Source organism: Lycorma delicatula, chromosome 5 (genome assembly GCF_047948215.1).
Source record: "Lycorma delicatula isolate Av1 chromosome 5, ASM4794821v1, whole genome shotgun sequence".
Classification (NCBI taxonomy): Eukaryota; Metazoa; Arthropoda; class Insecta; order Hemiptera; family Fulgoridae; genus Lycorma; species Lycorma delicatula.
This window is the reverse complement of record NC_134459.1, coordinates 170,528,645-170,543,824: the sequence shown is the minus strand read 5'-3', so window position 1 is coordinate 170,543,824 and position 15,180 is coordinate 170,528,645. Positions and strand designations below refer to the sequence as shown.

Genomic DNA, 15,180 nt, shown 5'->3' with positions numbered 1-15,180 from the left:
AGTTACTAAAATAGGCCTGGGAATCAACTAGACCTTGAAGTTTTATTCAATATTTGCATGGCTTTTTTGGCATATAAACTCAAATCTAGACCAATCTTTAAAGCCGACAAGCATTTTATATACTGTAGCATAAGCACTAATAGAATATGAATCCTGACAATTGTTCAAATATTTCAGAAATTGTGGCTGCTGGATATTCTTGGATGCATTAAGGATGGTCAGTTCGATCAGCAAAGTAAAGATGTGATAATAGATTTTCAAATCTGTTTCTACTCATAACATAACAAAAAATACAGCGTTTTATTCTATCAGTAGCCCATACTGCTCATGTGTCTTCATGATTAGATTTAAAAATTATTTAATAAAAAAGCAAACCAATAAAGGCCTTCATTTCAATAAGGTCTACATCACGTGTATCTGTAGCGTTTGAATTTTTTTTTTGCAAATTTCGAACTCTTTGAAGTTTTACATTAGTAAAGTGTACGATTCTGTGTAATAGATCATCGTCAATAATTAGATCTCAAGTTTCAATTGGTTCTGGTTTGGAATCTAAGGTATGCATACATTGTTTTAGTCCTAGAAGCTGGACCATGATATTGCGCCATTGAGTTCTGGTATTTCTCGTGTGGAAAGGTTCAGATGACCATTTAAGCCCATTTTTGCCATAATAAAAATGACTGGTATTGTCCCGGAGAATAAAACTTATTTCACCATCCGAACTATCATCACTTTGTTTAGATGAAGTGTAGTGATCACTTTCAATAAGATAGTCTTTTATCAATGTCTGGATCATCTATATCACTAAGGTCTTCATAAAACAAATTGTCAGTCAAACTATTATAACTTCAGTTGAAGCATTACAGAAACGAGAATCAGTATTCATCGTTTACAATTAAAATAGTTTCAAAATACACAATGAAAAAGGTATTACATTTTTTTTATGAAACAAGTATTTTACCACTATGAAAACATATAACAACTTATAATGAAAAAAAAAAAAACGACTCATAACCTAAAAGTAATGAAGTAATTAAAAAATAAATTGTAAAAAAAGAGGTACACTCACTACGACGTGCAGTACACAGAACCGACAAACATTAGAATATAAGAGTGTACAACACAATGACCAACACAAGGGACCACAAGGTAACAATACTACACTAACAAGCACTAAAGGTCTGAAAGCACTAAGAATGGCAATTGAAAGGAAGAGAACATGTGCAAACGATACTAGGGTGGTGGGGACGTGAAACAGTTTACGCGTGAGGACACCATTTCAAAATATATGAGCAGTTTGACATACCTCACCTTGCGAGTTAAGGGTTAAAACGATTTAACTTCATTTTTTAGGTGGTTATAATTTTTCATTTTTTAATCCTTCAATGATGAATCACTTAAAAGACAGAATGGACAGAGCCTTCCTGCATGATTGTTTTCCTCGATTAATCACAAAATTAACAGGCACTGTAATCATGTAGCTATTTCAATTTTTATCGTACCATTATTCTGTCAGAATCATTTTTTAGTCCAATTCAAGGATAATCAACTTTGTCAAAATTGTAACAATCATCAAAAATGGAAGAGCTAGCTATTATTACCTTTATGTAATCTGTTGGAAGATGATCGGATTCTAAGTCATCAGTAGTTTACAGAACCTCCAGCCATTTCAGGGGAAAAGTTCATTTGCATACAAAAAAGGATATTTCTTTTGACATGATTAGTAAATTGTAATTAATAAAAATCTCCCCTGAACGTAACATAACAAGTTTAATATAAACTTATTATTAACATGATAAAGTTTTAAAATCATGGTCACATCACTCATAATATACTGTAATATCAGGTAATGCATTATCATTATTGTATGTAAAATCCGATAGTTAGTCATAACCATTAGATATATCGTTGCTTGGTAGGGAAAACAAAATTGTCCTGTAAAAACAAAATTTTACAGGCAGAGAAAAACACTAATTAACGTTAATATAGTACAATAAAGAAGATTGGAGTTATGCTTTTATGGAACTGAAAAAGTTTATTGCATTTTTGAAATGTTTCTGATCATTAAGAACCCGTTAAAATATGTAAATAACCACATAAATTAATCTTTTTATCACACGGGAGGTTTTGCACATATCCTTAATAAAAAGACAATCATTTCATATAAGAGAAGGAATTATGAGTATTAAATATGATACAAGGACTATTTAGGACTATATTTAGTTAATACAAGGACTATTTATAATTAAGGTCCAGTTGAGTAATAAAAATAAACAATTGAAAAGATTTACTACATATAAAAGTTACATACATACTTTTATTACTTCTTGAAATAGTTACCCTATCCAAATTGAAGCACTTCCATTGTGATACCAGTTTGTTATTCATTTCTTCAAAGTACAGCTACACCAAAGTACCAATCCATTCTTTGACTCTTCAATAAATTAATTCATCGTTGCTTTTGTGTTGAGTAGCCAATCAATTTTTGAATTTTGTTAACAGATAAAAATCAGATGGTGCAAAATCACAGATGTAAGGGGATGGTAAACCCACCGAATTGGTCTAATGGTGAATGCGTCTTCGCAAATCAGCTGATTTCAAAGTTGAGAGTTCTAAGGTTCAAATTCTAGTAAAGGCAGTTACTTTTAAATGGATTTGAATACTAAATCGTAGATACCAGTGTTCTTTGGTGGTTGGGTTTCAATTAACCACACAACTCAGAAATGGTTGACCTGAGATTATACAGGACTATACTTTCACTTACACTCATACATATCATCCTCTGAAGTTATACCTGACAGTAATTCCCAGATACTAAACAGAAAAAAAAGGTTGGTAAAAAATTTGTCACCTAAACTTGCTTAGTACTATCAGTTTGTGAGACAAAAAACCTATCCCTCTTCGTTTGCATTCCTTGCCATTTATTCTGTATTGCTCTCTTATGCTTTGAAAATGTTTCACAATAAATGTCTGTGGCTATTGTTGTACCTGACATCATAAATTCTGCCAACAAAATTCCTTTATGGTCCCAAAACACAATAGCCATTGCTTGTTTGAATTATTTGGACTTGTTCAGCATGTGCGTGTGTGTAAGTGAGCATCCACTGTTTAGATTATTCTTTTGTCCCAATATTGATGAACCGAATCCACGTTTCATCTTCAATACTGTCAAGAAATTAAGTTTCTTTATTGTGTCACTGCTAAAGAAAAGTCAATGCTGCTCCTATTCTTTTCATTTTTTAGGCATTTTAAGTTGTTTTGGTAACCAACATGTACAGTACTTAACAAAAAACCCAAACTGCCTGTAACAATTCCATAACGAGTAAAACTTGAAATTTGAGGAAAATTTTCACTAAGTTTAGTGCTTGTGAGGCAGCATTTATCACAAACTGTGAGTTTAATTTTTTTAAATTAATCATTTACAATGGAATATTGCTCTTTTCCAGTCTCATCATGCACATTAGTTTGTTCATCCCTAAATTTCCTCATAGTTCTCTCAAAGAACTGTCATTAATTACATTATCATTGTAAACTGTGCAAAATTGGCAATGAATTTTGCTGCAGATGTTCCTTCTGCTTACGTTAATATGATACACTGTGGTTTTTAAGCTATTTAATTTTTATAATATTCTGATAGATAAAAAGTAAAGTACTTTTATTTACAGTTTAGTACTTTTATAGTTTACAGTACTTTTCCAGTTTTAGTAATTTTACAGTTTAGTAGTTTTATTTACAGTAAAGTAAAATTAATTAAAATCAGGTAAAAATTCCATAAATATATAAATAGAATAAAATTTAAAATTAGTAATTTCAAATCTCACTACTAGTTTACATAAGAAATGATCCCAAAATTGGTAGCAATAGCTATAAATAATAAATTCAAATCAGAGTAAAATATACTAACAAAAACTATAAAAGAATAATACATACTGTTATAGTATATTCAATTGTAGAAAATGCTGGAATCAGTTCAGCTGGCTGATGTTGTTCTGATATTGCAGCATACTGAGGAGGAAACTAAACAAAAATAATAAACAAATATATCAAACTAGTGTATTCAATAAGTTTAAATTTATATGTGATAATCAGAAATAATACTACAACAGTAGATTCCCAATTATCCAAAATAATGGAGTGTAGACCAATATCAAATAACTAAAATTTCAAATTGCTTGGATTTATTTATAAGAATTAGTTAAGATTAATTTCATTACGAAACATTTTTTATCAGGAATAATAATTTATTAATCACACACATATTTAAAGACATGATGAGCTTTAAAATTGTTAATACTCCTTATCCAAATATTGAACATAAATAATTATTCTGCTTTATTATATTTTTTCATAATAGTTTAAATTAATAGTACATGTACTGGCAATGATTTATTTATTCAACAAAACTTGAACTAAGAATAAATATAGATGAGATAAGTTTCAATGCGCTACATTTAATGTATGGCTAAAATTTAAAATGCATGTTTTTAAAGAATACAATTTTTTATCTCTGAAGTTCTGAATGCCTCCTCAGCTTGTGAACTACACAATGCTGACAATTTCTAACACATCTTTGTGGTCATTCTAGTTAACATGGGTTTAGTTAAATGGAAATCTACTTTAAATGGTTTACCTCACATTTAAAAAAAATTATTTCATAATTATTAATTATTTATTTTTAATACATTAATACTTAACAAAACTAATTAAATCCATAAAAACAATATTTTATGCTAATGAAAAATACCAGGCATAAGAATTATTATCAGGATGGCACGCATAGTATATGTTTGAGATTATTCTTAGTTTTTCATAGCTTTGCTAGGAGCTCACAACAAGTTTTAATCAGATAGACATAATTCTGATGCTGGCAACAGTGAGTCAATCAAGTAGTGTAATTTGTGAATAATGGAGAAAACAAACTTTGGTGTAACAAACATTACTTTTGAAAGATAAAACCGCATAATAAATTACAGCCAATCTGGATACATATTATGGTGAGTCAATTTCATCAATTACAATAGTTTAAAAGTGGTTTGATTACTTTCAGAGCAGTCATATAGCACAAATGATGGTGAACATTCTGGGTGATCTATTAAGGTTACAACTGCAGAGAATATTGAAAAAAATCCATGATATGAAGACTTAGGATAGAAGGATAAAAGTCTGTGATATTGCTAAGAAAATAGACATTTCAAATAAATGGGTAGATTAAATTTTACATGAAAATTTTAATGTGTGAAAGCTGTCCACAAAATGGGTGCCGTCATGTTTGTTCACAATCACTCAAAACTGTGAACAAGTAAACAGTAGGTTTGGGACTGTTTCATTATAATAGAATTTCAAGTGTTTAATAATAGCTAATGAAATTTGGATAGATCACTAGTGATCTGAAATCAACAGTCAAAACAGTGAATCAAAAGTATTGAAACTCGCTTCAAATAAAGTGAAAAATGTTCTAGCAGCAGTAAAGGTAATAGTCTCTTTTGGATGCTTGTGGCATAATTTTCATTGACCTTCTGGAGAAGGGTAAACAACTAAGGACATAACAATATTATGCATCTTTGCAAGATTGTGTAAATGAGTAAATAAAGAGGAAACAACCACATATAATGAAAAAAAAATTCTTTTTCACAAAGATTATATACCAACTCAGTTCTCTGACTGAAACAGCAAAATTGTTTGAATTACACAACAAAATTTTTCTGTAACTCCCCTAGTCATCAGACTTAGTACCATTGGATTATTATCTGTTTTTAAATATTAAATAGCTTACTGGAAAGAAATTTATGAAAAATGCAGTTATTGCAGAAACATGTACATATTTTGAAGACAAAATACACTATTTAGGATAAATTACACTATAGAAATGGGGTCAAAAAATTGAACATTGTTTTTACTAAGAATATACGCATGAAAGGAGATTATGTTAAGAAATAAATTTTTTTTTCAAAAATTGGGTCCTCTTTATCTTTTCCATACATTAATTTAACATCCCTCATATGTGCTATTTCTAGCCTCAGTAACTCTAACAAAACAATTTAAAAAAATATGAAGCTAACATTTGTCATAATAGACTTCCATCTTTATCTTTAGAAAATGTCAGGTTGTGTCTGCTCATTATTTCAGTGACTTATTAAAAAGTATATATATATATATATCTATGTATCCCTTTCACTTATTGTATTTTTGAAATAATTTACTTGTATTCCCACATCATTTATACATGTCATATACTACTGGGTCAATCCATCTGAAGTGTACCAAAAAAACATAAGCTGGTTGCACAATCACATAAAAAAAATTGAAACATACCCATTTGTTTCCTACATGTTTTAGGACCTTGAAAGTATTTTATTTAATTTTTTATTTAAGCAGTTTACCTAAGGAATCCATTTTTGTTACGGTGAACACAACTATTTTTGTGATTCTAAGGATTTATGGAAAAAAAAAGTAAAGAACTACTGGTCCTGGAAGGATGAAACAAAAAGCAATTTATTCATATTTTCTGAAGGTAAAATATTGGTGCAGTGGTTTATTTACCTCTTCTTTCTATGAGAAAATTACCAATAAAGTTAAACATGAACAACGGTGAAATTTCACTTTTGATAATTTTTTTCAAAAGGCAGGGATGGCACACACAGTCGAATTATTTTTTTTTATATGTAGCTATATGTTAGTAGTTTTACATAAATAATATTATTAATGGTGACATACTTACCACTAAATTTTTACAAATTTTTGAAAACTAATTTTTTCAAAAAATTCAAATTTTGGTTTCAAATAACTTTGATGGGGCTGGTTATAATCTCAAATTTGTATAAGTTAGTGTTTTTGTAGATGTTTATGGCAAATAAAAAAGTTTCTTGTGCATTGTACTAATAAAAAAATTATAACCTCTCAAAAATCATGAAAAACCTGTTAAAAGAGATACCATTTTGATTCGCTAAATAAGTGCTCAAAGAGGGTTTTTTGTCTTTTGGGCACTTCAATATTTTTATACCAATTACTATAGTTGAAATAGACTTGTTTGATCCATTCAACTGCAGTGTTAATGTGATAACAGGTGCTTGAAATCATTTCCAGTTGTCAGGAAAATTCACGTTGCAACATGCTCATTTATGATTGTTGCATCATTTAGCTTTGCAGTTAGACTGTAAGTCTGACATTAATCAGTGACCTGTTCACATCTTTACAGACTGTCTCAAATTTCATCCTGTGTTTGGAAGTGTTTCTTAAATAAATGAATTTTACTTAATAAATTAGAAGATTATATAGAAAGAAGAGAGATAGATAAACCACTGCACCAATCTTTTATCTCGAGAAAATATTAATAAATTGCTTTTTTTTCATCCTTCCAGGACCAGTAGTTTTCTAGTTATGATCTTTTCCGTAAACCCTTACAATCACAAAAATAGGTGTGTGCACCATAACAAAAATGGCTGCCACAAGTAAACTGCTTAAATAAAATATTTAAAAAAAATAAAAAATAGTTTTAAGGTCCTGAGGAAACAAGGACCTTAAAACAAGTAGGAAACAAGAGGTTAGTTTCAATTTATTTTGAATTGGTCAAGCAACTACCCTTGGGTCACTTCAAATGGACTGACCCTACTTAACTGATGGAATAAGATAACATTTAAAAAAAGATATGATGGTTTATTTTATCATATTTAAATTAGCTCAATAAGTTAACATTTTATCATGTTGATCAGTGTAAAACAAATTTATAAAATTTTTTATATTTTCATATAAATTAACCAACAAGTTGAGAAACAAATATTTACAGACTTGAATATGCTTTAATAAAACTTGCATATTTTTATTCGTTAATAATATTTCCATCCACTTACTGGATTTCTTTGAAAACAAAAATTGCAGACCCACAATTTTGCACGGTAATCCACTTGACACAATGGATTTAATATAGCTCTACACGTACCCCTAGTACATAAAACTGGATCATACTGAATTGGAGGCAAATCTGAAAAAAAAAAACATTTTCTATATACAAGCACATAAAATAACAAATCATGTATACAATTCATTCTAGTCTAAAATTTTAAACAAACAAAATTAAGATAAAACAGAACTTTGAACCACAAACAACTAGTGTAACTGCATAGAGGATAATAATTTATTTCATTAAAATAAGATCACAAAAATAAAATACTAAAGTACTTAAAAGAACAAGCCTAGACTATTTTATCAGTATCTTAACACATCATCCTCTTGCTAGTATGGCAATGCCAAGTAGCTGTAATAACTTCAAAATGGTATCATTACTACCACAGTATCTACCTGTAGGTTTTTAATTATAATCTGGCTAATAAGAGTAGATGTGTAACTAATAGTTATAAAACAAAGAAAACAAGAAATATTCATAGAAACCAAATTAAATCCATTCTGTTTTACATTATTTTATTAAGATGCTATTTAAACAGCAAGAAATGATCTTCACATTTGCAAAAAAACAGTTTATTCACCTTTTTTTACATTCTCAATCTACAAAACTTTGTTGAAACAATCCTATAAAATATGTAACAAACATTAAAATATAAATATTTCTCATCAAACTTCAGGTCATTTTGAGTTCGGTGATAGTGACCATTAAAAAAAAAATTTACCTCCATCTACAGTAATTAAAATAATTTTTTGATAATAGTAAACATTTTAGAGCAGAAATTCACAAGTGTCAATATTTATAAATTCAGACTGATGGTTTAAATAATAAAAAAATAAATTCATTCGACATAAACTTAAAGTTTACACTATACCACTGCAGCCTATAGCATATGTACTTATTCTCTCAATGTAATTATACTGACTTCTCTGTAAACAATCACTAAAGTAATTTCTCTCAAATGTACATAATTAAATGTAGAGTCATTACTTCAATCATAAGCATGACGAAACAAGAATCATTTCTTTAAAGAGATTAAAAGGCTCTCACATATTATCTGCATAAAATTTTGCTTCCAGAACTTGGTTTTGCAGCAATATATCCATTTGTCATTGTAGTTATAATGGCACTTCTTTTAATTATGCCTGTTTAGTCATAAGGAATGCTGTTTAGCATGTACCTAAATAATATACCTGATCTGGGCTGAGTTTGTTCATTTAAAAAGCTATCTTCATCAAATATATTTTAGTAAGAAGTTTCATATTGTTAGTGTTGATGAACTAAATATAAAATTTTCACTGAACAAGGCAAGTGCACATTAACTTCATAGAAACAGTATAAACTTATGACATAATAATTTCACACATAATGTACACATGATACATAATTTATACATCTTATATATATATATAATGGATGTTTGATTCTCCTGTGTGCGTTCCTATACCACTCATCTGATTGCAATGAAACTTTCGTCAGTTGAGTTGTGTGCATGCTCGTGAAGGTTTCTAAATTAGTTTGGACCTACAAGGTGGTGCTGGGGTTGAGATATTTAAAAAAATAAATAATATAGCTCTACTGGTCTGATTTGGCTAATATTCAGAATATATATTAGTTGTGTTAAAAGAAATATTTCTACAAAAAACAGATCCGCTAGCTGGTGCTGGCATCGAGATATTTCGGAAAATTGTATTTATGATCCGATTTGGCTCATATTCAGAATATTAGTTACATGAAAAGAAATATTTTTGCTAAAAATGGACCCGCTGGGGTCGAAATATTTTGAAAAATTGTATTTATGGTTTGCTTTGTCTCATATTCAGAATGTACGTATTAGTTACATGTAAAGAAATATCTTTGTAAAACATGGACCTGCAGGGTGGTGCTGGGGTTGATATATTTAAAAAAAATTGTATTTATGGTTCACTTTGGCTGATATTTAGAATATATGTTTTAGTTACGTGAAAAGAAATATTTTTGCAAAAAATGGATCTGCTAGGTGGCGTAGATGTCGAGATATTTACTAAACAAATATACAGACTTTTTTCCTCTATATATATATATATATATATAAAAAGCAATGTTTGTATGTGTGTTCGCTATAGACTAAAAAACTACTGGACCGATTTACGCACGGGAAAAAGAGGAAAATGGAAAAAATAACAAAGGGAAATATTATTGCATTCATCCGACTGCAATGACTTTAGTGAGTTGTTGTGCGCACACCCGTGATGGTTTCTGAATTGAGATGGATTGAGATATTTCAGAAATTGTACTTTTTGTTCGGTTGGATATTTATGAAACAAACATACAAATAGAGTTTATCTATATATATATTTAAAAGGTAAAAGATTACCTGTGCAGACATGATACATATTACAAAATTTAAAATTTTTTTAATTTGTTTGGAAGATCTCATAAGCAACAAAGTACCTAAAAAAAAAGAAAAAACCTTAATATCTCGCAGGCAAAAGTATTTAAGCTCTGACACTTTTCTTTAAGTGGTCAGAAAAAGGACTCTGAAAGTATATTAGTGAATAAAGTGTAAAAAATAAAGTGTTTAATAAATTCATATATTATCTGATCAGAAAAAGGACTGTGAAGAACTGTCTAGATTCAAGTTTCATTTTTTTATAAAAAGAAGGAACTTTAAATTTTATTAAAGGAGGAGTTTTAAATATTAAAATAAAAGTTCTCACTTTTTTGTTACTCTTTATAAATTCTCCCTTTTATTATTTAAGTATGTATAATGACCTATTTTGGATAAGATTTGTTCCATCATTCAAAGACTCCACATGCGTTTATTACAAATGTATAATTAATTAATGCAATAATGTTATACATATATATATATATATGAATTACAAGATTAAAGATATTAAAAAGTGAATAATGTATTTAATGAATAAAGTGTAAAAAATAAAAAAATAAATAAAAAGTATTTAACAAATTTGTATACGATTGTAGTCGTCACAAAGTACTTTTACTGTGAAATCAATTATGCCACCCAAATGACAAGTGATTGGTTCATCTACACTTCAAGCACAAAAGAAAAAGGCATTAGAGCTTCACAAACAGATGAGTAACAGGAAGCAAGACAGGAAATCGTTTGAGTACGCACTGCTCAAAGCCTGTTTGTCTGAAACAGACGAGCAATGGGAAGCATGACTAGAAACCATAATAGTATGTACTGTTCCATCCAGACAAACACTGCACGCTGGTTTAAATCTTGGTGCATTCTATTACGATGCTAATTATGATTAGTCTTCATCGAAGTGTGGTTATTGAAAAAATGGATAAAATATGCGTGTATTGCAGTGCTCACAAATTTAAGAATGAAACACCAAGGATGTGCTGTTTGGGTCAAATTGAAGTGAAATTGCCAGAATTACATTCACCATCTGAACCATTATCAACATTGTATCAGATGACACAAGCCAATCAAAACATTTTTTGGTAAACATAAACAAGTACAATACATGTTTCCAAATGACATCACTTGGTGCAACAAATATTGTGTGCAAGAATTACATGACAACATTCAAAGTGCAAGGGCAAATTTATTTCATGGGAAACACAGATAAACAAATTGATCAACATTGTTGATTCAGTACAGCACTAAACGAGAAATTGTCGCTGCAAACAAACTTTATTCGATTAACTCAATGAATTAATTAGAATGTTCTGAACTGCCCTTGAACAAATGCCAGTTGATAACTACAAAGTTGTAGTTAGAGCAGACAAAACACCTGTCGGCCAACAAGAACAACAGTACAATGCACCAACAATTGATGAAGTGGCGATCGTTATAGTTGGCTAAGAATTTAACACACATGATGTAATTCTTCATCGCAGAAATGGTGATGTTCAGCAAGTCTCAAAAACTCATCGCTCATACGATGGATTGCAATATCTGATTTTATTTTGGCAAGAAGGTGGATATCACTTCAACATAAAATTGAGAAATCCACAAACATATGAAGAAACAAATAAGAAAGTCAGTGCCATGAATTACTAATTCATATTGATTGATGATTCTGTAAAGCTGAAAATCATATTTTGAAATGTCCACAATTGTTCCATCAATACATTGTTGATATGTATGCGAAAATCAAAACCAAATGACTCCTCTACATTCGATTAAATCAAATCAAGTTGCGTTTTGAAGAGTATATTCATTTATGTAATGCAGTTGTTAATGATGGCAATGTGAATCCCAATGAATTAGGAAAAATGGCCACATTTACAGGTAGTCCACGGCACATGCATGTTTTAGGAGATACAATGTTGGATGTATTCTATTGAATGGCAAAAAAGAGGACTGCCACATGTACACATTTTGATTTGGTTGATCGAAAAAATCACACCAGATCAAATTTATGAAGTCATCTCAGCAGAAATACTAGATGTCGACATTGATAGAGATTTTATTTAAAGTTGTCACCAAAAACATGATTCATGGCCCATGTGGCTTACTCAACAACAATTCACCATGCATATCTGATGGGAAATGCATGAAACTACACCCAAGAGACTTACTTGCTGAGACTATCACTGGCAATGACGGATATCCACTCTATCATTGATGATCAACTGAAGATGGTACCAAATCCATCACTTCAAAAGTACAAAACAATGATGTTTTGACTTTAAAAGTTGACAATCATTGGGTTGTACCGTTACTCTTAAAAATCCACACATCAATGTCGAGTATTGCAATCTGGTGAAATTGATCAAGTATATTTGCAAATATGTCAACAAAGGAAGCGATATGGCAGTTTTTGGAATGGGAAATGCAACTGCAACTATCAATGAAATCGACCAATATCAACTGGGACGCTACATTAGTAGCAATGAAGCCTATGGTGCATTTTATCATTTCCAATCTCAACAGCATCCAACAGTTGTTCATTTGGCAGTGCACTTTGAAAATGGACAACGTGTGTACTTCACAACAGAAAATGCATATGCAAGAGCACTGTCATCACTGCCAACAATGTTAATTGCATTTTTCTCATTGTGCGCAGATGATGTTTGCAAAGACGCTACTTCAATCTGAAGTGCCAACAAACTACACGTGGAATGTGAAAAAGTTTCAATGTTGCAAACAAGGTAAAGCAGGTGAAGGTTATCTCAAGGTCATTTTATATTCAACCAACGCATAAGGCCGTCTGTTCACAGTTCACCCAAATAATGCAGAATCCTTTTACTGGTGATTCCTGTTAATCAACATATGTGGACCGACATCCTTCCAAGAACTGAGAACAGTAAATGGTTAAGTATGTGCCACTTATCGTGAAGCTTGTAAAAATCAAATCTTCTTGAAAACAATGCAACATTGGGACAATTCAATCGATGATGCATCGAATACAACCCAACCACAGCAAATACGCACAATATGTGGAATCATATTGACAATGTGTTTCTCATCCAATGCAAAATATCTTTGGGAAAAATACAAAACTACATGAGTGAAGACATCCTACATTGCTTGCATGCACAACTCAAAATCTGACATTCAATTCTCACCAAATGTATATGAGGCATTGGTTTCGATTGAAGACAAATGTTTGGCAATTGCTAGCGACTTGTACAATTGGGAATGGATGCACCGAATCAATCTGCAAAAGACCTTTTTGATCATGATTTGCAGCAAGAAACACACTTCAGTGTTGACAAATTGGGTACATTTGTTCAAATGAATTTTTTGAAATTGGTTCCAGAGCAACGCATAGCATGTGACAGAATTATGAATTTAATTAAAAGCCAAAGAGGCAGATTGTATTTTCTAGATGCGCCTGGAGGCACAGGCAAAATTTTTCTCGTTTCACTTATTTTGGCAACCATATGATCATGAAAAAATATTGCACTGGCAATCGCATCAACTAGAATTATGGTAACTTTTTTGGATGGTGGCCGAACAGCGCATTCAGTACTGAAATTGCCGTTGAATATAACACATTACTGAGACACCAACATGCAATATTAACAAAAATTCTGTAATGGGTAAATTACTCAAATCATGTCAACTTATTATACGGGATGAATGTACTATAGCGCATGAAAAAGCATTACAAGCGCTTCATTGAATACTAAAAATTTTGAGAGGAAATGAACAGCTCTTCGGTAGCGCACTCATTTTATTGTCTGGTGATTTTCGACAAACTCTACCAGTTATAGCACATTCAATACTCACTGATGAAGTTAATGCATGTCTCAAGTCATCATTTTTATGGCGACACATACAAAAATTGACTTTGAAGACCAATATTTGTGTACAACTACAACATGATGCATCCGCTGAATTTCACAAAACAATTGTTGGATATTGGGAATGGGAAAATGACAATTGATGAATTGACAAAATGTATCACATTGCCAACAAACTTCTATAAAATCATAGAAACCACAGACAAATTGATTCACAAAGTTTCCCCAAATATCGCACAGAATTACAAATATCATCACGTGTTATATTAGCAGCCAAAAATAATGTCAATGCTATCAATTGCAGCATTCAAAACAAAATACCAGGTGCAGTGACAATGTATAAGTCTATTGATACTGGAATTAATACAGACAAAGCTGTCAATTATCCAACTGAATTCTTGAATTCACTTGATTTGCCAGGTGTGCCTCTGTACGTTTTAACAATGGAAATTGGTGTTGCTTTGCACGTTTTAAAATTGAAAATTGGTGTGTCTATCCTTCTTCTCCAAAACATCAATCCACTACTACTTTGCAACAGTACCAGGTTTTCAGTAAAAAAGATGATAAACAATATCATTGAAACTACAATTTTAAATGGAATATTTAAAGATGTACTGTTGTCACACATCCCACTGATTCTGACAGATATGCTATTCAAATTCAAGTGTTTGCAGTTTCAGCTGCGACTTGCATTTGCAATGACCATCAACAAAGCACAGGAACAATTTCTACAGGTGTATGGACTAAATCTGGCAAATCCATGCTTCTCATATGAACAGCTGTATGTGGCCTGCTCATGCGTAGGAAATCCTTCTGATTTATTTGTGTAAGCACCAGATGGAAAAACAAAAAATATTGCATATCTGAAAGCACTTTAGTAAACAGAATTAAAGCACAAACAATTTCTTTCTTTGAATGGTATTGTAACGCATGCCGGGTATTAGCTAGTACATAAAAGTAAACAATTTATCATGGATGGACAATATTAAATTTGACAAAAATGACAGAGACTGAATGAACACAATACAAGTGAAATGTCACAATTTTTATGTGAACAAAGCTCCTTCAAAACCTAT

The 15,180-nt window shown here is 30.8% G+C and overlaps 1 protein-coding gene across 5 annotated transcripts in view; it reads right to left on the bottom strand.

The window, feature by feature from the left end:
• Sec23 (transport protein Sec23) overlaps positions 1-15,180 on the bottom strand; it is a 71,213-nt gene that overhangs the window by 54,202 nt on the left and 1,831 nt on the right. For all 5 annotated transcript variants that reach the window (XM_075367511.1, XM_075367510.1, XM_075367512.1 and 2 more), the window contains exons 3-4: positions 7,845-7,975; positions 3,928-4,014 (exon numbers count right to left, since the gene is read on the bottom strand). In XM_075367511.1, coding sequence (XP_075223626.1) covers positions 3,928-4,014; positions 7,845-7,975 — 218 coding nt within the window. The remainder of the gene's footprint in view (positions 1-3,927; positions 4,015-7,844; positions 7,976-15,180) is intronic.